At 38.8% G+C, this 22,372-nt stretch overlaps 2 protein-coding genes across 3 annotated transcripts; both read right to left on the bottom strand.

Annotated features, from left to right (window-relative positions):
- Nucleotides 1-4,774: 4,774 nt before the first annotated feature.
- LOC309696517 (N-fatty-acyl-amino acid synthase/hydrolase PM20D1.2-like) lies at nucleotides 4,775-10,765 on the bottom strand. Its single transcript, XM_082517772.1, has 13 exons — nucleotides 10,423-10,765; nucleotides 10,255-10,341; nucleotides 7,698-7,933; nucleotides 7,525-7,611; nucleotides 7,297-7,430; nucleotides 7,098-7,217; nucleotides 6,882-6,957; nucleotides 6,740-6,801; nucleotides 6,568-6,646; nucleotides 6,397-6,468; nucleotides 6,154-6,319; nucleotides 5,948-6,047; nucleotides 4,775-5,441 (listed from the first exon to the last, which is right to left on the bottom strand). Exons 1-13 carry the CDS (start codon nucleotides 10,640-10,642, stop codon nucleotides 5,312-5,314), a joined length of 1,569 nt encoding a protein of 522 aa, XP_082373898.1. The 5' UTR covers nucleotides 10,643-10,765; the 3' UTR covers nucleotides 4,775-5,311.
- Nucleotides 10,766-10,847: 82 nt separating this feature from the next.
- Nucleotides 10,848-15,091, bottom strand: lemd1 (LEM domain containing 1). Of its 2 annotated transcripts, XM_082517774.1 has the most exons (10): nucleotides 14,804-15,091; nucleotides 13,713-13,821; nucleotides 13,418-13,561; nucleotides 13,278-13,330; nucleotides 12,955-12,999; nucleotides 12,693-12,836; nucleotides 12,452-12,527; nucleotides 12,259-12,350; nucleotides 11,619-11,692; nucleotides 10,848-11,454 (listed from the first exon to the last, which is right to left on the bottom strand). In XM_082517774.1, exons 1-10 carry the CDS (start codon nucleotides 14,987-14,989, stop codon nucleotides 11,241-11,243), a joined length of 1,137 nt encoding a protein of 378 aa, XP_082373900.1. In that variant the 5' UTR covers nucleotides 14,990-15,091; the 3' UTR covers nucleotides 10,848-11,240. The 2 variants fall into 2 exon arrangements, with proteins under 2 accessions (XP_082373900.1, XP_082373901.1); XM_082517775.1 differs by lacking the exons at nucleotides 12,259-12,350; nucleotides 12,452-12,527 and having other exon boundaries at nucleotides 14,804-15,090.
- Nucleotides 15,092-22,372: the final 7,281 nt, after the last annotated feature.

Below are 22,372 nucleotides of genomic sequence, written 5' to 3'. Positions count from 1 at the left end.
ATATGTGTGTGCCTGTATTTCTGTGTCTATATGTCAGGTTGGGTGTCAGGCGCCACCTCTCTGGGGACATCTTAGGCCCTCCAAGGTATGGAGGCCTATCTCCCCCTACCACCACTTCCCCTGCCAGTGGCGGACTCCCTCAGACATCGGTGCGTTGGTGGTTCTTTGTGTCCGGGGATGGGCGTCCAGGTACACACCGGCTCACTCCTTGGCGGCCGCTTATCGGGGCCTGGAGCCTGGGGCTCGCTCGGGCCCCCTCGGAGGTGGGGTGCCCCCGGCCTCTCGGCCTGGGGCTCGGTCACTCAGGCACGGCTGGCTGCCGGCGGAGCTCACGGGCGCGTCACTGCAACTCCCCCTGGCTTCTGCTCCGCGGCTGCTGAGTGAGCCCTCATCTGGGACTCTCCTCAGCTCTTTCTGGGACAGTGGCGCGGCTGCCCCTCTGTTGGTCTTCCTTGGTCTCTTGTGTTCTGCGGGCCTCTAGATGTCTGGAGTTTTGATCTCCTCCATACCTGCTTCATGCCCTGGAGGACGGGGCTGTGGCCCCCCCACACCCTCTAGCAGATCATTACATGAAGGAACCTTTTAAAAAACAAAAAAACAAACGCGTCCATGCTCACAGGTGTACACACGGGTGATCACACCCACAAACTACACCCTTTTTGGCTCCTACCTCAAAGCACACTGTGTTCTGTTGATCTTATGTGCTGCACAATAATGTTTAATATTTAGTATTTACTGTCATATTCCCATATATCATTGTGATGTTGTTTATTCTATTACTCTTGTTCTCTTCTGCTTGTTTTCTTTTTTCTTTCTCAGCAGGTGACCCAGGTGATCGATATATGCATTTTTTTTCTTTTTTTCTTCTTTTTTTTCTTTTTCTGCTCATTCTGTTGGTTTTTGTCTTTTGCCCTTCTCCCCCGTCCCTCTTCTCAGCTGTTTCTCTTTCCCTCTTTCTTTCTCCCCTTCTTTCCCCCAGTCAAGTCTGTCCCGTATTCAGCAAGTGAAAATAAAATAAACAATAAAAGGTGAGTCAAATGGACCATTATGGCAAGGCTGGGATGGTCAATTTGGTAAAGTAAATCCGTTGGGCATCTTTCTTTGCCTTTAGACAACAATTCTGATGGCAAAAGAGCCAAACGGGACAGGCAAAAAAAATAAAAAATAAAAAAAATACATTTTTAACATTTAAAAAAATGCATGTAAGTACGTGACAAATTCTTTGAAAAGGCAATATTACAATTAGGTTTAAGAAAATGGACAATTTTAAAATTAGTCCAGCATCACTTCTATAGTGACAAGACCACAATGGCAAAATAATCACATAGAAAACCACATTCTGTTTAACTAATAATAATGATTATTACTATTATTATTAGTAATATTATTGTTTCTACAGATCTTCCTCCACTTCCAACTGCTCACACAAACCTGAATCAGGAGACATCAACAAATAAGGATCACATTTTGCCTCATCCCAGACCATCAATCACTACTACAATTACTGACAACTTCTGTGCTACAGAAGTTGAATCAGAATCAGAATCAGAAAGGGTTTTATTGCCAAATGTTGAGCAGGTTTACAACATTAGGAAATTGCTGCGGTGCTTCAGTGCAAACATACTGTCATAAATTACGCTTAACATCTGCCAGAAAATGCTGAGGATTTTCTATGAGTCTGTTGTGGCCAGTGCGATCCTCTATGCTGTTGCATGCTGGGGGAGCAGGCTGAGGGTCGCAGATGCCAACAGACTTAATAAACTAATCCGTAAGGCCAGCAATGTTGTGGGGATGGAGCTGGACTCCCTCAAGGTGGTGTCGGAGAGGCGGATGCTGTCCAAGATAAAGACAATGTTGGATAACACCTCCCACCCACTCCATGACATGCTGGTCAGTCACAGGAGCTCGTTCAGTGAGAGACTGAGATTACCGAAAAGCACCACTGAACGACACAGGAAATCATTCCTGCCTGTGGCCATCTCCCTGTACAACGCATCCACTTAACACACTGTTTGCTGCTACAACTACACATGTTTCTTTTCCAACTATTTATTTATGAGTGACTTATGTATGTATGTATGTATATATGTATATATTGTACTATTCTTAGTTAGTGTATTGTCTGTCTTGTCTTAATGTTGGTTTAAAATGGAGCACTGTAACAAAAAATAATTTCCCCCAGGGATCAATAAAGTATTCTGATTCTGATTCTGATGATTCTGATTAAATAGACATGAAAATAAAAATAAGAATAAGAATTAAAAGTGCTAAGTAGATAGATATATACATGAGTGCAGGTGGTGATCAGTGCCAAACATGGAATGATGCAGTGAACACAGCGTAGGGTCATGTGTTAGTGGTGGGAACAGTCATACGGTTATTGTTCATGTGTCCAACAGCAGAGGGGAAGAAACTGTTCTTATGGCGAGAGGTTCTGGTGCGAATGGACCGGAGCCTCCTGCCTGAGGGGAGCAGGTCAAACAGACTGTGTCCAGGGTGTGAAGGGTCAGCTGTGATCAGAGTGCACGCCCCAGTGTCCTGGAGGTGTACAGGTCCTGCAGAGATGGGAGTCTGATAGTGTAGAATTTATACTTGCAGTTTAAATTCATTCTTGTGATCTCCACATTGTATTTACTTACATTATTTATGAACATTACGCAACATCTAATCCAACTGGCATTACAATTATAACGGATCTGATTCTAAAAAGAATGTGCACATTTATAACATCCAGAAACATCTTTGTAATACATCATTTTCCATCACAAAGTACAGTTCTGTGCAACAGTTTAAGGCAGGTGAGAGAAAAAATGTTGTAAACAAAGAATGCTTTCAAAAATGGAAGTGTTAATCATTTATTTTCATCAATCAACAAAATGCAGTGAATGAACAAAAGAGAAATCTAAATCAAATCAAGATTTGGATTGACCCCCCTTTGCCTTCAAAGCAGCATCAATTCTTCTAGGTACACATGCACACAGTTTTTAAAGGAACTCAGCTGGTAGGTTGTTCCAAACAGCTTCGAGAACTAACCACAGATCTTCTGCGGATATAGGTTTCCTCACATCCTTCTGTCTCTTCATGTAATCCCAGACACATTGATGATGTTGAGATCAGGGCTCTGTGGGGGCCAAACCATCACATCCAGTACTTCTTGCTCTTCTTCATGCTGAAGATAGTTCTTAATGACTTTGGCTGTATATTTGGGGTTGTTGTCCTGCTGCAGAATACATTTGGGGCCAATAAACAATCATTTATATTTGTGAAAGCATTCTTTGTTTACAGCATTTTTTTTCTCACCTGCCTAAAACTTTTGGACAGCACTGTATTTAGGAAAAAAGGCTGTATAAAAGGAGACACAAATGAAATTTGCTAGTGACGGAATCAGTCAGTCAGACGGGGTTTCAGCTTGTTTTTATGGGTCAGTATAATGTTATGCCACATTTGGACATTTGTTTTGATCATTTAAGCACAAATTCATGTCCTTCATCTGAATTTTATTGTTTTGAGGTTTGGCCTTCGGAGTCTAACCCTTGTGTGACCTAATCCAGGTTTGGCAACATATGAAATAAAATATTATTAATTATAATTATTATAATTAGATTATTCATTTGAGGATGCTAACTATGAAGCAAGACCCACCGTTTCTGTGTAGAAAATATTAAAAAGTAATTGGTTTTGGTTGCTGGAAACGTGTATACCTTTGTAAAAATGAATGAAATTTTAATAAGATATGTGAAACACAAAGGAGTGACTTTGGGTTTCACTTTGGGTTGACTTTTAAGTCAGAACAAATATTTTAGTTGAACAGAATAAGAAAAACTACAACAGAGTACATTCTGTTGGCTCATCAATAAAACAAAATCAAAGCTTTTGAATGAAAAGTTGAAAAGCACTTAGTTTTGATGACCAAAATGACTTTGACATTTGTTATATGACTGGTTTTAGAAAAAGCTCATTACTTATTTTTTACAACTTAAAATATAAATTAAATAAAAATAAAATTTTCAAAATGAAAAATTCAGAATCTTTTTTTTTTAAATTGAAGTGTCGATTGAGCAGTCTGACAAATGTTTTCAAAGTAATTAAATAAATGTAATTTGCATATAAGAGTTTTAATTTGCAACATCTTTTTTTTATTAAAAATGTAAAAACTCATGTATCAAATAGGACACATTGGGCCTTGAGGGAATAACCATCACATCCGCTTTGAAATCTGCAAGTAAAAATCTGCAATTACTAATGACCTTCACTTAAAGTATCTTAAGATTTTATTTTAAGATTTCATGTTTTGGCTGCTGTGTTAATGCATTTTAATTTTTAAGGTCACTACGTTCCATCTGTGAAAGGTAATATGCAAATTTGTGCAAAACCACTTGTGTGTCATTTGCTTTAATTAATAACTCTTTTCTTGTCTTCTTTACTATACATTAAAGCTATTTTTATTACAGATGGAAGATTGTTACCTGGATAAAACTGTCACATTTTCAGAAATGTTACTTATTCTAAACCTGTTGTAAAATTCCTCATATGTACTGTATATAGCACAAGTGTAAAAAGGAATTTCATTTTGTGTTTCATCAGAAATAATTATGGGAAAATTCTGTTAGGTCAAAGTAACTGTGATTCAGACTCATCTGAGATTTTTAGTACATGCAAGTATGGAATCATTTTGAAAATCCTAGGTGGCACAACATTCAGGCTGATGACAACACTCGATCCTCCTTTGTTATGGCTGATGGGTAATTAAAAATAAAATTGTGCACAGATTCAATCACATTTACAAATCTGGAATCATTTTAATGAGTCAGCCAGTAAAACAGCATTCTTTGAACATTAAATCCAGTATTTTATTTAAATTAAGCATCCCTGTAGGTAGTGCTGTCATTAGTACTATTCATTATGAGCGGTCCAAATCAAAAAGCCATGAGATGTATCTTTATGACGGCACTACTATCAGTGTCCCACAATAAGACATATATAATAATTGGTTAATTGAATCATATCATACCACCATAGAGTTCAGAAAAAAATAGTACATCAGTCTGCATAGAGCACCAAAACTTAATCTTGAATGCAAAATTCTAGATAGCCAATTCACAGTGATTTTACTGCAGAAAGGTCAGTGCTCTATCTACTCACATATCACTGAAAAGAGTCAGTAGTCCACATAAAAGATAAAAGTACATCCCACTTTGAAATGAGCAAAATTGTAGTTTCTGATTCTATAATGCAAAAGTTATTTAGTGCAATATCAAAGCATTTTGTATGCTATTCATGTGTTTATCTTATCACCAATGTTGTCAATTGCTTAGAGTTCATGGACAGAGCTGTGGGGCTCAGGGAGCTTCCTAATGTCACAGTTCTGGATCAAATTGAAGTAAAAAACAATCATCTCCTCGTAGTTCTTAGTGGAAATCCTTTCATTGATGCCATGGAATCTGAGAAACAAAGGAAAAAAAGGATTCATGGTACTTGGAACAAGAAAGTATTTTATATATTCCCCTCTTCTATTCATGCTGCATGATCTGTTTCTAGAGTTGAGAAATAATCACTGCACGTGGAATTCACTTTTGTGTGAGAATCGCATCTGTAACCGGAAGGTCGCCGGTTCGATCCCTGGGCTCTCTGTCCTGGTCGTTGTGTCCCTGGGCAAGACACTTTACCCTACTTGCCTACTGGTGTTGGCCAGAGGGGCCGATGGCGCGATATGGCAGCCTCGCTTCTGTCAGTCTGCCCCAGGGCAGCTGTGGCTACAACTGTAGCTTGCCTCCACCAGTGAATGAATAATGGTATTGTAAAGCGCTTTGGGTGCCTTGAAAAGCGCTATATAAATCCAATCCATTATTAATTCTTCTTACTGTATTTATTCAATTTTAAATTGAGGTCTGCAGACATTTTTGGTGAAAATATATTTTGACAGTATTAAAAACTGCTGAATTCTCACCTCTCAGGGTCACCTGGCTTAAACCAAGCCGGGGAAAACCGATAAATATTTTTGGTCAGGTCGACGAAGTGTCGACTGTCTGTGTTTCCAATACAGATACCTGCACATTTAAATATGATATTAAATTACTTATAATGTCCCGAAAGATGCTTTAAAATGCTTCCAGCTAATTCATAAAAATGTCTACAAATCTGTATGAACTCTACCTGGAGCAACTGTAACTGTTGGAAACAAGTCCAGCACCGTTTTCTTAATAATTTGGAAGCCAAAGGCCTTGTCATCAGCACCGCTGATGGGTAGAGGGTCAAATCCATCAACAAGTTCTACCTTCACTCGCTGGTCGCCCACCGTATCCTTGATGATGTCCAGTACCTAAAAAAGACAGCACACATCTCATATTCATGTCAAAGTGTACATAGTAAGGCATTCATTCTCAAAAAGGACTCTACCTCTTGTACCGACTGCGCTGAGTGAATTCGTAGATTTACATAAGCTTCAGCAAGGGAAGGAATAACATTTATCTGCAGAGGGAGGGAGATATTGAATTTTTACAAAGAAAAGTAACAGGCTTAAAATCTTACTTCTTGTGAATTACATTCAATTTAAAATAATCACTGCACCTTTACTCCTGCATTAAAAAAGGTGACTGCTGTGGTAGTCCTTACAAATGCATTAGATACTGGTTTTCTTTCAAGTATCCTGAAACATAAAAACTGGTCTATTTCACTGGAACCAATCACAAGAAAACATGACATTTGAATTTATATTTAAATGATATTTAGCAGTTATTACCTGCTAAGGAGCGGAGAGAAGAGCCACAAATTCGACATTATGAACTTTAGTGGTAAACTGAACTGAAGGCAAAGAATTAGTAGTTGGTAAAGAATGAGTACATGAGTATACTACTAGTAAAGAAGTATTTAGATTACCCTACCTTGTGGGCCAGATGCTCAAAGGTGTCACCTTCAGGACCATAACCAAATAACCTCGGCATTGGGTTGTCCTCTAGTCTGAGGAAACAGGATCACAGTTAAATCTTTTATACTAGCTTTTTAAACATGGGGTAGTAAAATTATGGAAGGCAGTGAAACATATGAACAGAGAAGCTAAACAGAACTCATTATAGTTTAAAAAACAATGTTCCTCTCACCTTTTGACTGCTGTGGCTAAGATCCCAATGCTAGTTTCCCTGGGAGGCATCGAGGAGTGACCAGGGGCCACAGACACACTAAGCTTTATAGCAGCCTGGCCTTTTTCACTTAACCCAATTCTGCAAATCATAAATCATACACATAAACATAAGATGTGATCAACACAAGTGCACAACACATGTTTAGATAGGTTCTTACAGAGCAGCAGGTCCTTCAATAGCAGGAATGATTCCATCAAGTATAGTCAGGCCCTCATCCATGACAAACAACAGCTGGACACCACGTTGCTTCAGAATACGCACTATGTTCATCGCTCCATTGAGACCATTGATCTTAAAAAAGAGATTTTGAAGAGCACAGCCATTAAAATGTGATATTTCCAATCCCACTTAAGTTTGTAATGTCATAGTGAAACTGTTAACATACTTCTTCATCATGACCAAGACCGATGTAAAATCCCCTGCGTGGAGCATAGCCCTTTAACAGCAAGTACTCCAGCGCCTGAAGTATTCCCTAGAAGAAATAAATCAGCTGTTTAGCCAAATATACCTCAAGTCTGTTTAAAAGTAAGCTCACACAAAAGTAATATGTTTTCACACCATTAGATTGTTTTTGTCATCTATGGTTCCTCTGCCGTAGATGAAGCCATCGATCTCCTTTGCAGAAAATGGTGGCGCTTCCCAACCATCGGACTCTGAAGCAGGTACTACATCAATGTGGGCCAGCAGCATGTATGGCACCAGTTCAGGCTGTGATCCTTTCACCCAAAACAAGTGGCTGTAGTTTGCCACCAATTCATGATGAACCAAGCTAGAAGAGAAAACTGTAGGGAAGGCTGACAAAAAAAAACAAGCTGAAAGAGCAATTCTTTTCTTAAATTCATCATCTATCGCTTTAATTAATTGCAGCTCTGCAAGATCCCTCTGCTCCAGAAGGCACATGTGCAGGCCCGTCCTTAATTCACCAGCGAACATCTAAATGATTTAGAGGATTTGAAGAAAGTTCTATTGTCAGATGAAACCAAAGAACCCAAAGAACACCATCTCCATAGACAAGCATGGAAGTGGAAATATTATGCTTTGGGTCTGTTTTTTCTGCTAAGGATACCGGACAACTTCACCACATAGAGTGGCTAATGGACAGGGCCATGTAGCATAAAATCTGGGATAAGAACCTCCTCCCCTAACCCACAACACTGAAGATGGGTCATGGATAGGTTTTCCAGCATGACCTAAAACATACTGCAAGGCAACAAAAGAGGTAAATGGTTAAATAAAGAAGCACATTAAGCTTATGGAGTGCCATAGCCAGTCTCCAGATGTCAACCCTTTAGAAAGTCAGTGGAGGGAGCTGAAACTTCAAGTTGCCAAGTCAGAGTCAAGAAAACTAAAAGTTTTAGAGAATTTCTGCAAAGAGAAGTGGGCCAAAATCCCTCCTGAAATGTGTGTAAAACTGGTGATCAACTTCTGTCTCACTTACTTAAAATTAAACTTCCATACAAACTGGAGACTGTTCTTTTTTTTTTAAGTGAGCAAGCTCACATTTTCAGCAGGGGATCAAATAATTATTTCTCTCACTGTACAAACAATAAATGTTTTTGAGAAGTCCCCATACACCAAAGCAAAGAAAACTCTGAGACAGTTAAAGACAACAAGCTGTGATTGTAATGAAGTGTTTCAGCAAATATAATTTTCCCCCTGTTAACATACATGAGGCTTTTTCAGTTGCTTAGTAACAATCCAATTTATAAAATAAAACATACTGAGAAATGGCTGCTATGTTTATTCTTATAACCGCAGTTAAATGTCTCCCACTTTGTCGGGGATGTTTGGAAAGAAGGGTGAATGTAATGTAATGCATGTATTATCCTTATTGTGAATGAAAATGAACAAGTGAAGATCAAGTAGCAATTTCTGCATTTGTTAAACATAAGGACTTTTATTTGTTTTCAATTGTTTTTAAGCAGAGTCAGCTTCTTTTCTTGAATTGGAAGAATCTGTTCTCATGGCACACCTGCAGCAGGTATACATAGGCATCATTTTACCAAAATACACTATATTGGCAAAGTCAGAAATCAACTGTCCAAATCATTGAATTCAGGTCTACACTAATGGAAAGAAGGACGCCTTGGACCACTGAGTGTCAGAACAACTATCCAGGATGAAACAACAACAAACAATCCATGAGTACATCAGGAAAAGGGCCACTCTTTTGTTGGGACTGCTCTGTCTCTTGCTGCACTTTTCCATGGCTGTGCTAGCAACAGCAGCCTCTTGTGACTGCAAGGACATTATACTAGTTGTTGCTAGTACAACTGTTGATGGTGCAACTGCTAACATGTTGACTAATTTGACAAATTTTAGTGCACCTGTGTTTTTTTTAGTTACAAAGGGTAGGCCAGCATAATATTAAACTCTATGGCCAAGAATGGGATGTAACTCAGTTACTATTAGTGTGAAGGCAAACAAGCAAATACTTTTGGCAATATTGTGTATCAACGCACTGAAAGATACTGTTCCAAATAAATAGTAAAATATTAGATAAAACAGTGAATTGTGTGTCACTGACAAAGGCATCAATTAAGTATTTTACAGTGGAATTGAGGGTTACATTGTGGTTGCTGTGGGTTTCACTAACCAGCTGCCAAAAAAGTGCCATGAACTGCTGTGTAACTTGCTGCTTAATGATGATTATTATTGTTAACCTTTCTGGAAGTTTACCTGTCATCAGATTTGTTCTACACTTCCAATAAAGACTAGAGTAAGCAGGTAAAACGCACCAAAACCTCAGGTCATGTGACTTGATGTTTTGAACCACGTGCATCTCAATGTAGGTTTCGACATACCTGGGCTCGGCAAAACGTCGAAAGGTCAATTCTGAATAAGGTGTACGGAACAAAGTACATCTGCACAGCAAACACTAACTGCGTCTTTATCCATTTATTAGCGTTATACAAGTTTGACATACAAAAACTACATTAACGTTTAGAGTTTGCTACAACTGACCGATCAAATCATGCGTGCAAGCGTCGACAGCCATCAGCTAGTTCCAGTTGAGCATATTATATATAAACAGTGTTGGGGAGTAATGGAATACATGTACCGCCGTTACGTATTTAAAATACAAAAACTAAGCACGTTTTACTGGCAGGTTTACCTTTTCGGAGGAATCTGTCAAATTCATGCAGCGCAGTGGTGTTGCTTTCTGTATTTGAGAATGACACGGTGGGGATGCGGATTGCCTCTGGACAAATGGAGACAAATTGTTACCAAACAGAAGTGTCTCTACCTCCATCTACATCCACTACAACACGACTCCGAATACCTTTAAAATTTGCTAGGAGCTCCTCTCTCTGATGGTGGTCAATGACGAGCGATTTGTTATTCGTCTTTTCCCAGTGTGCGAGTTGAAGTCCGGCGTTAACGTCCAGTGAAAGAGTCCTGATAGCCGCTATTGTAAATAACAGCAGGACTGTAATAAGCAAGCTGCTAATAATTATCTTTAAAAACTTAAATATTCTTAACTTTGAACCCGACTCAGTCATTGTAATGGTTGTTGTGTTTACCCCGGAACTCGTCGACTGTGACTGCAGGCTGAATTTGCATTAGAGCCACCCGCTGCCAGACACAGACAGTCACGCCTACATTATGTAGAGAGCAGTTTTAAGAGCTTATTTCAGTTTTAGTTAAAGCACCATTCGGAGAAAGAATATACAAAGCTTGTGTGCAATAAAGGCTTGTTTTGCAGTATGAAAAGGCGCATAGAAATTTTATTGAAGTACATATCAAACATTTAAAAAAAGAGAGAAAAAAAAAAGGCATGCAAGTACCGTGACAAGTTCTGTGAAAAGGCAATATTACAATTAGGGTTAAGAAAATAGACAATTTTTAAAATTAGTTCGTTTCGGCATCACTTCTATAGTAACAAGAACAGTGACAATATTATAGAAAAGACAAAACAACAAAAAGAAAAGAAAAAAAAAAAAAACAAGTATAAAACTGGATTTTGTAGATCGCTTCCACAAAAGGGGAAACAAAAATCTGTCGGTGTGAAAGTAACACTAAATTAAAGCAATGTTAATCCTGTGCATAGTCAACATCTGTGTCCTGTGACTCTGCCTGAACCAGAAGCCTGTCCTCACCTTATGACCAATAGCTTAGACTGTCCTCAACATTAACATAAATAAGGTACAGGACACATGCTACAATTATGAAAACTAAAATCTGTATGTGAATGGGTACAAGATAGCGCTCCACCTCCCGTCTCTGCTGGGTCATGGGACTCACAGGACTGTCAGGGTAGGAATACTGGACAGGTCTCTGTGCGGCACCCTTGATGGGTCTCCGTCGAGTGACGCTGAAAAACAATGGAATACACATCCTTATAATTGAGTCGGAGCACTTTCACCATGTGAAAGATGTTCATCTGCCAAACATTTTTTATTTATTTTTTTTTTAATCTTTTTATTTTATCTCTTATGCAGCAAGTAAGAGTTTCAACAGGGTTTGTGTGGTACTTACTAGATCCCTGTCGGAGTGGTCTTACTGTCTGGAAGGATGTCCTTGAAAGCATCTTTCACAGGTTCCTGGGGAGGCTAGAAAAGACGGTAAAAATGAGTGAAATCACACAAATGAAACCAGAAACAGTAAAGACAGGAGCCCTGCATTTCAAGTAGAATTGAAAGATGGTGACCGTAATGAAAACAAAGGTTCTGCTCCCAAGTTTGATGTACTGGGATGTTTGTTTTGTTTTTTTAAATTAAAAACAGTGGGTTGGGAAAGGAAAGACTAACCAGAATATTGACGATGCATGACATTGGTATATGATTTGCAGTTACTAGAGTTTGGTAAAACATTTAAGCAATTGTTAAAGTTAATGTGCCGATTGAATTTTATAGATTGATTTAAAATAAAAATGACATCAAAGAAAGTTCAATCAACACCCCATCAAACATATAGTGCTTGTGTAGTAAGTGCATGTGCATCCCATCAAGTGATATGGATCAAAATCCAAATCTTAAGAGCCAGTAAGATGTATATGACACCATTCTCCATTAATGTGAAAAAAAAAAAAAAACAAAAAAAACAAAAAACCTCTGAAACAATTCAGCCGGCACCAAAGTTTGTGTGTAAAGTGTGACTGAACACCATAAGCTCTGACCCCGTCTGACTGTGCCCAGTTTTCCTGCACACTGGTCCCATTGAACTCGCACGCATTGTCTGTGACAGACCGTGAGCTCGAATTCTCCATCTATTTACAGCAAGAATGTAAACTGAGCAACAACTCCAGCAGAGATTATGTATAACAAAAATAAAGACTGAATATGGAGCTTTAAATGTGGATCAACTTTCCTCCTCAACCATTTGAGTGATGCTGAAGTATTGAGAAGAAAGTGATGAGTCATCAGTGGACTTTGATCTAGGTAGAACCTGCAAGGTATCATGTTAAAAGCAATAAAACATGATGCATCTCCATATGAATGGTAAATAAAAACCATCGAACTATGGTATGTTGAGAGGTTCACAAAGCAAAAAAAAAGACTAAGGAATGCAGAGAATTTAAAATTCATAGGGCGCCTACTAAGACCAGCCTACCGTTGATCCTAATCGTGTGTGGTGATCTGCAGCGGATGTGCTAATAATCTGTGAGCACTGAGATTGACTCCGCTCTGAAGACTTTAACGCATTCCGTGAATTCCAGTTGGAACGACATCTTGTGTTCCTAGGAGGACAAGGGCGCTTAAAAAGCCAAGCCCATGAAAGGGGGGGGGAGGGGGGGGGAACAACTTTGTTATCACTTAACAATTCAGTTTGACAGAATGTTCTTGAAATGATATGAAATATCTGCAGTAATTACCAGCCTTGATGAGGGTAAAAAGCACTGTGGGTAAAAAATGTGATTCTGAAAAGTTAAAGAAAATAACATCAAAAGTTACAATTCAAATGCTTTGGCAAAAATCTGAATCCAGTATTAAAACTGCAATGAGTAACCATTAGGTGGCACTAGAGGGAAGTTTTGTGCTGTGATAGAACTGTTGAGTGGCAGTATGATACCCAGCAGATGGCAATAAGGCCAACTTACTTCCAGATTGTTAAAAAGAGAACGTTTTTAAAAAAAAAAAAAAAAAAAAAAAGTGACTTTCATCTAAAAGAACCAAAGTCTCTAAAATAATTCCTCACCTGGCTGCTCTCTTGTTGGGTTTGGTCTGAAGGGTCAGGTTGTTTTTCTGAACCTGTACAAGCCAGAGAAAAATACAACGTTGTGATATGAATAAAGCAAGATCTTATTCAAATAAACCCCCAAACATTTCTTGTCATACCCAAGTCTTCATCTTTCTCCTGCTGCTTTTCCTCCTCTTCAGAGTCAGAGTACAGTATGGCTTTGTCTGCTTCATTCAACCTTTCACATCTGTCAGACTGTAGCAGTTTATGGAGTTTTCTTTCATACAAGACCCTAGTGGAGGCTGGCATTGAAACACAGCATGAAACCAATTTCCTCTTAAGGTCTAGGTCTATATAGATCTAAAAACCATCTGAATGTTATGTATAAAGACTTTCTTTCAATGGGGAAAAAAATAATTAAAAGGTGCTTAAAAATCTTTTCATAACCCTCACCAGTTATAGGCCCAGGTTTAACACCATGTTTGCGTAATGTGGCCTTGAGGTCCTCATCAGTCAGACAACTTGGAACAGGCATCTCTGCATCCTCTGGATCTTTCTTGTCCTAACAAAGACAAGATTTGCTCGATTTAAAGTGATAACAGCTGTGAGTTAAATGCCAGGAAGATCCAGGTGTGAAGATAGAGATAAAAACAGCTGGAGGCTGTCATTTATGGATCCGTTCAGTCTTCTAATCATGTTGTAAGTCATTTGCATTCATGTTTAGATATGATAGAAAAGAAGATAGAAGTAAAAAAAAAAATTAAAAAGCTATAAAGATTTTAAATTTTATTCACACTAAAGCCAAATAAAGTTACTTTGTTGTACCCCACCAAACCAACTGAAAAATTAATATAATATATAAATAAATTTTAAAAAAAAAAATCTGATACATAATATAAAATACCAAATAAGAAAAAAAAAAAAAAAAAAAACGAGAGAAAAAAAAATGTATAAACTTAGGTTGCAACTCATAATTCACATTCAGGGGGAGACCAAGGAAACGTCACATATTTATTACCATTTCTCAGTTTAAACGCCTGTTCACTTTATCTTGCAGTTTCTAAAAGTGAAACTGACACAATGTTGTGCTTAGTTTTGATAGTTTACCCAAAACATGACAAGCGCCAGCGTTCCCCTTCATAACAGAGCTAGATGAGCGTGACAGGTGCGCACACGCCTGTAATGGTAGCCTCCATTACAGAAACATCTCATGTAACATATACCAACTGTACAGCAGGTGGTTTAAGTGCTTGAAGTCCTCAAGTGTGCAACAGCAAGAGGGCTGTTCGGAAGCAATGGTCCAGAGCTCCACACCTCCAAAGCACACAGCTGCTGAACTTGTGCTGCTGCGGTGTGAAAGAATTAGCATTGGCAACGTCTGGCATTATTGATACCAATTTAATGTATGGACATCAGTTGTGACAGCCGATACTAAAGAGCCGTTGCACAGAGCGAATACTTTGTCATTGTCACTCATTAAGTTCGTCTCTACTTCGAAAAAGTCTACAGTAGAAAAACCATGTAGCCACAAAATATGGACTCACATCTCCTGCACGGTCCTCCTCGTCGCTGGAGAAATCCGCCGCGTTTTTCTGATCAATGTGTTTGAGGTGCAGCTCCACATACACTGCCCTTTTGCTCGCTGCAGGTGGCAGCGCGACGTTATGAGCGACTAAATCCGACTTTAGACGAGATTTAGAGAGATGGGCGGGCTCCTCCACAAACGGCATTTCACAAGAAAACAACAGCAAAATGTGAGAAAACAATACTGTTCGGTGCCCTCGGTGGAACTGCGAAGAAAGCCTTCTGCTGTAATCAGACTAGATTGAGAACAGCTGCAGTCCAAGACTTGATTGGCAGCAAGAAACTCCGCGTTACATACAGGAGACCAGTATCCAAGCTCGTTGTGAATTTATATGTTTCAGCTGCATGTAATGTCTGTTTGTTAAACTAAGTAGAAAACTGAAAATGCAGTCCAGACTTTGCAGTACAACTTTGAGCTAGAATATTAGTCAGAAAGAAAAAGATTTTTAATGTAATTTTACTTTAAAGCTAAAACTATTCATTCCCAAAAATATTTCCATCTAAATGGAAGTCTATTTATTAAAATTAGAGCTGGTGGAGACATACTGCCATTAAAAAGGAAAAGCACAAGCGTTTTTAATTTGTATATTTTAAGTCCCCTATTGTGATGGATACAGCCATTGACATTTAGAGGTTTATGATCAGTTAATTTTTTTTTTCAGTGAGAAAAGACTGATTCTCATTATGAATTTAAAGATGTATACAGCAGTTTCAGTAAAATAATCACATACCTTTGACTTCCAGGTGTGACCCACACTTTGGTTGCTGCTGGCACTGTGATATATGCTGCTGCAGCAGCATTTTGACACGAGTGATGCATTCAGGCCGTTGAATTGGTGAGTTCTTATTTTCTGACACCTGTGAGCAGATGAAGAACAAAAGGAAAAACACTGGTTCAGGTGATTATCTGTTAAGCAGGGAATCTAATATGTCAGCAGACATTGTTTTCACTTGTTTTTAGTTACTTTTGTGACATTTACAATTAACCATCTCCCATATTGTACAATCTGACAATATATAACGGCTGCATCATATTTGCATGATCAGACCTGTTTCCAGCAGTTTAACAGTAATAATAATAATATATATATATATACACTTGCGCTATTTGCAATGTTGTCATAACCTTGAGGATTTTTCCACATAATGCAATTTACCAGCAAAGATAAATTCATTATCACTGTTGCATCAAGGCATGAGCTCATTGTCAAGGGTGCTAATCTCAATAATAGAGTTCACTTCACTGATTAATTCATATTTGATGTATTTCCATATTGTTGGGGTACAACAACAAGATGAAAACATCAACATATCCTCCCAGCGCTGAAGATAAAAGTATTATCATTATGGTGATTATTCTGCAGGCTTGTCAGCATATTGGCATATCTATTCCCTACCACAAATTTTAATGTTTAGCTGCTGTTTAGGTGTAGTTCAGCTCACTCTGTGCTGACTTCTGACATAACAATCAGGTCTTGTTTAGCATACGACTGTGTTTTAAGCTCCTGTAACTTCTGATTTAGCTGAACTGGTTCTAAATTCAGCTAAGCTGGTCAAAAGCTGAAACTCAAACTGAGCTCTCAGATAGGATTAGTCTCTGTGTCCAGGATTCCTTGTCTTGCTTTCAACAAACCACTATAGATTACTAACCTGCTGAGTAATAAGAGAGATCGTTGCAAATGAATTTAATTCATTTGTTTCAGGTGCAATCAATTTTAAACAGCATCTCTATTGGAATGGAGTTCTTAAATATTCCTCTTCTTCTTTAGATGCATAGGATGTGTAAATACACTCATCGGCCACTTCATTTGGTGCACCTTGCAGATACTGGGTAGGACCTGCTTTTGCCTTCAAATTGCCCAAATTCTTAGATTCAACAAGATGCTAGGGGCCCAAAGTGCCAAGAAAATCCTCCACACCATTATGGCACCACTAGCCTGAACCATTGATACAAAGTAGGTTGGATCCATGTTTTCATGTTGTTTCTGACCCTATCATCTAGATGTTGCAGCAGAAATGGAGACTCATCAAACCAGGCAATATTCTTCCTAACTTCTATTACATATTTTATTGACCCCATGCAAGCTGTAGCCTTAGTTTCCTCTTCTTAACTGACAGGTGGTCTTGAGTTGCTGTAACTCATCTGCCTCAAGGTTTGATGTGTTGTGCATTTAGACGCACTCTTCTGCTTACCTTTGCAGTAACAAGTGAATATTTGAGTTACTGTTGCTTTCCCGTTAGATGGTAAATGGCCTGTATTTGTATAGCGTTTTACTAGTCCCTAAGGACCCCAAAGCACTTTACACATCCAGTCATCCACCCATTCATACACACATTCACACACTGGTGATGGCAAGCGACATTGTAGCCACAGCCGCCCTGGGGCGCACTGACAGAGGTGAGGCTGCCGGACACTGGCGCCACCGGGCCCTCTGACCATCACCAGTAGGCAACGGGTGAAGTGTGTTGCCCAAGGACACAACGACCGAGGCAACCTTGCGATTACAAGGCGAACTCCCAACTCTTGAGCCACGATTGCCCCGCCGATCAAAGTTCAAAGATTCTGGCCATTCTCAAAAATCCTTTTTTCTTTTCTTTTCTTTTCTTTTTTCTTTTTTAAAGAGGACTGCAGCACTGTGGATATTTTCATTTTTTCAGAACATTCTCTGTAAACCCAGGTGATGGTTGTTTGGGAAAATGCCAGCAGCTCAGCAGCTGAAATAGTGAAAGCCATCTGGCACCAACAACTATGACATGTTCAAAGTCTCTTACTGTAAATCACCTTTCTTCCCCCTTCTGATGCTCAGTTTGATCTTCAGTGGGTTTACTTGACCATGTCTACATGCCTAAATGCATTGAATTGGTTATATGTGATTAGCTGATTAGATATTTATTTAAACCAGGAGTTGAGCAGGTATACGTAATAAATTGGCTGGTGAAATGTATTAAGGAATTTATATACTCAGAAATTACATTGTCCTATTTGATATTGTTGCATATAGTGACATGCTGTTTGGCTAATAAGCTGGTATGTCTTAAAGTCTGACTTGAAATAAACTGAGTGTCAGAGCAACAAGATACATCGTGACCAGAATGCAATGTCATGCCCGTTAAAGTGTCCACGGATAAAGCAAAACCGATCACCTGAACAACACAAGCGTCATGTTAGCTCAAACACATGTAACTGCATAACTTCACTATATTGATCCGTGAATGCAAACATTACAGAAAATAACTGTTGAATTGTTGCTTATTGCCAATAATTTGCACCATTTTAGATCAGTTCAGTTAAAGTTATGAACCTGTATGCTGTTTTATGTCAATTCGCAGTGCTGCACTTGGCCAGTTGCTTTTGTGACTGACTCAGAGGAAACCGTAAAGGCCATTGTGTTAAAACTGGTGAAATGTTGCTATAGCAATCATCTCTGTTTGTCTTCATAGCAGAAGTCACTTAATTTTGTGGTTTTTAAATATCAAAGCCAAAGATTTTTTTTAATGTACACAAAGTCTTCAGATAAGATTCAAGAAGGCCAATTATGGATATATCAAAGTCACGAGATATTCATCAGGGAGTTATTGTGGTCAAATGCTTTTTGAATCCTTTTGAAAAATCTAGTTAAAACGAGACAGCAGGCAAACCACAGCAATTCACATGTGAAGCACTTGATAAACGTGCTGTGATTGTTCAGTTAGCTAAAGTGCAAACCATCTACTCGTGACATGAGTTTTGTCACTGATCATTGCCAGCTCCTCTAATTTATTTATTTATTTTAAAGTGATAATATTAAAACAATCGACCCTAGAACTAAATCGAGCCAAAGCCACTAAAACATTCAACATTCACAAATGTCATTTTATGCTACTTTTTGCTTTACTTTTAATCCAATTTGTTTTTATTTATTAATTACCCAATGACCACCACTGTTATTATTTCACTGGTCACTAGAAAACAATAGAAAACAAAGAACTAAGGAAACCTGGAAAGGAAATATTTCTTCTTTTTTTTAAAGTGACATAACATAAACCCAAACGCAAGCTCAGGAACTAAATCATTAGAAGACGGTACTTGGTTGGAAGAGCTGGAGGCAAAAGGTCCTTTTGGCTCAAAGGGCTCTGGGGACTCCCTGAGGGTAAATACCCACTGAAGGGCTGCCTTGTGAACTACACCCCTTTTTAAAGACTTTTGTTTTGTTTTTTTATGCATTCACATCAACAGCAGGCATGCTAAAGTGACTTTATAGTCAGTCAGCAGTTGGTATGAGTCAAAATATTTTTCGTTTCCTTCACTGTGTATTTTCTTTTTCATTTTTAAATGCCAGTTGTTGTTGCTGCATTCATGAATGCACTTCCAAGTCTTGACCAATCGCTGTTAAACCTATGTTACTACGTGTCCCTGAAGCAAGATCTAGTACATCTCCTCTTTCATCATTTCAAAAAACAGGGTGTTTCCTCCAAAAATTAAAAGAAATGCAAAAAAAGAGTCGATGCTGAGGCGAATAGGCTTACAAAGATCACAGAGTCCACTTTAAACGGGCAGCTGGTGCAGAACATTCCACATTACTGAATTAAACACATCTCTGTATGCAAAGAGTCGTGACTATGACAATAAACCTCCCACTGGAAAACAAAGCTCTTTGTGGATGTTTTGGAAAGGCTGGCAGCAGCAATAAAAGATTTGTTTCATTTCCTTAACCATCTGCTAAGTCGCACATTTTATGAAATCTAGTCAGTCATTTCCCAAAAAACATCCCTAGGAAAATATCTTATGTAAGCTGCAACTCAAACTGACTATATGTGCCCCCCAACTCCAAAAGTTTGATTGAAAAGAGATTTGTGATCTCGATGCTCTAGGCTACAGCTTTGTTGATGTAATTACAAAAGATTTCAGAGGCAACAAATAGCTGGTCTAAATAAAATGCTACAAACCCAAAGTAACATAAATCATCCCGCATGCTGGGAATACTTTATTTGTAATTTATCATTCCCTAACTAGTTTGAACTGTATTTGGTTTTCCGGTTTGATTTGGGGGGGTTTGTTGGGGGGGGGGGGGGGGTGTATATATGAAAGGAAATCACAATAAAGACACCTGACAATTTTTTTTTTTCCAAAAAAAAAACCCCAAACCCAAAAATCTTCAAATAGAGTTCCTCAGTTGAAAGTCCACTGTGTATCCAATGGCTTTAAACCCTACATGACATGTTAGAAAGAACTCACATAGGAATAGAAAGCCATAAGACGCATGTGTGGTTTGATTTGGAAGGCAGTAATACACAAACAGTGACTCGGATGCATTGAGAGAACTCATGTATTTAAGGTCCAGAGCTCGAAAACAAAAAGAGAGGAAAAACAAGGGTAGGTTTCAGACAGCATTCAGGATTTAAAACTCACATCCGCATGAATAATTAACTAAAGAAAGTGGAAGTATTCTTCTGAGGCCCAGGGGAGTAAAATGAGACTGTCTTGTGAGTCATTAGACAGTAGAAATTGTATTTTTCACAGCACAGACTCAAATAAATTGACCCCTTGCTGATGTTTGAATCTTACAGCAGTATTCTGCAAGGTCTTCAGTTCCTGAGGGGGTTTGGAGAATAATCTTTGATTAAAAATGCTGTTTTAAATCAATGTCTATAGAGAAAAGGTGCAGTGTTAATCAAAAGGATTTTGTTTCTGAATTCAAAACACATTACATAAACTATATTCTCTAGCAACCCTTGCCTGACTTCATTAAGCACAAATGAGATCATTTCCCCAGCACTGGGCACAAAGCTCTGCAATTTTTAAAAATGGCAGAGATTATTTTTCACAAAAATAAAGACAACATTTGCATCCATTTTGTCTAAAATAAAAGCCATGATACTGATAGGCTGAGCTTCATTCATTTGTTATATTTCTTTTGATATTCGTTCATACAGCCATGACTCTTGAATCCTAAACAAGTTCCAGAATTTCTCTATACTGAACCGACAGACAAGACTGTTCACCCCAATTTTAAGCACTGCTAACTATTGGAAGTGTTCTGGGCCATTTTCAACCCCTCAGTGAGTGGAGACTGAGTACTCAAGCTATGCAGGCCAAATCTGCTCACCCAGATGTCTTCTCAGATTATAGTAGCCTTTATAAAAACATGAAAAAATCTTGTGGACAGAAAGAAAAAGGGCCACTATGGAGGACAGAGGAGGCATTTGTTGACATTGTATCAAGTGTAACGCTGAGGTATTTGAGGCACAGAGAGGCCAGGTATTTGTCAGTCAGTTTTCCTTGTGCTTTTGCTGTCTCCAACTCAAACAACAAAAGCCCCATTGAGACAGCCTCCTCTTTTTTTTCCTCTAGACAAGCACACAAAGCTTCCTGTACTAGGCTGCAACTGTCCGGTACTGAGACAACCACTTTTAGTTGCCCTTTTATGCACCTGTTTTATGTTTTACAGTACTAGCAAGAGCATAAAATACTTTATAAGACATTGTGTCTCATGATTTTTCTGCGTTTGACTTTGCTTTTTATGTGTTCGTAAGGCCAAACTTCCATACAAGGCAACTTTATTCCACAGAGATAACAAAATGAAGCACAAGCCCAGCAGGATTTCTTGAGGTTCCAATCATCTGACTGTTTGCACACTTAGATCAATATCTCGCTGGTATTGCATATGCTGGATATTCACATGACCTCTGACAGAGAGCATTAGCTACTTATTGGAGGAAAGTGTTTACTCAATCAGCCATTTCCAGGTTCAAAAAAAGACCATTGGCACCGAGCTTCAGGGAGCCTGTGCTCGTGCATGTCTCAGCATAAATTAGTAAAGCCCCTGTGTCAGTCTCTGTCCAGACGGGAAGGTGAATCTCAGCCACAGGCAGGATTAGCTTTAATCCCTAAACATCGTACGTGGTCCTTCTCAGCTGGGAGCCAATTCAGGCAATCATCATTGTCCAGATGTTTTTAAAGGCTCTTGATTATGGCTATATTTTATCATTTTTAATGCATTTCCCTGTTTTGTAGCAGAGAGGTATGGGCAGTAAGCAAACTTTCTCCAAAATATACAGGTGCAAAGATACAAAAGCACAGCAAATGATTCATATTGAACGAATTGACATCTGGACACTGATTTTTACTCTTTATAAAAGCTCTGGAGGTATGTTATCCTATACTTAATTGTAATTAACCAAAAACACATGCATTTCACTGACAGACAAGACAGCCAAAACATGCTGAAGTACTGCATACAACATATGAAAGCGCTGGAACATTACTGAAGCTGCTTCTTTTCCTCACTGTCAGCCTTGATGAAAACAAACGTCTATTTTGGCCGGCACACTTCTTAAAGTGATGGTGACCTGCATTCATAGTGCCCGATGCATTCCTGCGCTATAAATCTGACTCTTACCTCCTTCTCCCTCTCCTGCGTCCCTCGCTGGACCAAGTATGGCATCCCGTCAGCCTAATACTGTATGGAGAGACAATGGGTAGTGGGGGGGAGGAGTTACTATGTGAGCAGGAGCTAAAGTGGGGAGACAGAGGGAGTAAAAGCAGAATG

The sequence above is a fragment of the Aulonocara stuartgranti genome (assembly GCF_965226115.1).
Source record: "Aulonocara stuartgranti genome assembly, chromosome: 20".
Classification (NCBI taxonomy): domain Eukaryota; kingdom Metazoa; phylum Chordata; class Actinopteri; order Cichliformes; family Cichlidae; genus Aulonocara; species Aulonocara stuartgranti.
This window is presented reverse-complemented; position numbering and strand designations above follow the sequence as displayed.

Bases quoted from the DNA above. Each gene is read 5' to 3' on its own strand.
- LOC309696517 (XM_082517772.1), bottom strand. From the start codon at position 10,642: ATGACTGAGTCGGGTTCAAAGTTAAGAATATTTAAGTTTTTAAAGATA. The intron at 10,342-10,422 runs GTATTCGGAGTC...CCATTTGTCCAG, and splicing joins GCTCCTAGCAAATTTTAAAG to AGGCAATCCGCATCCCCACC. The intron at 6,320-6,396 runs GTAGAGTCCTTT...TGTCTTTTTTAG, and splicing joins CAGCGCAGTCGGTACAAGAG to GTACTGGACATCATCAAGGA.
- lemd1 (XM_082517774.1), bottom strand. From the start codon at position 14,989: ATGCCGTTTGTGGAGGAGCCCGCCCATCTCTCTAAATCTCGTCTAAAG. The intron at 12,837-12,954 runs GTAATTACTGCA...TGGCTTTTTAAG, and splicing joins TTTTACCCTCATCAAGGCTG to CGCCCTTGTCCTCCTAGGAA. The intron at 11,455-11,618 runs GTAAGTACCACA...ATTGTTTTTCAG, and splicing joins ACCACTCCGACAGGGATCTA to CGTCACTCGACGGAGACCCA.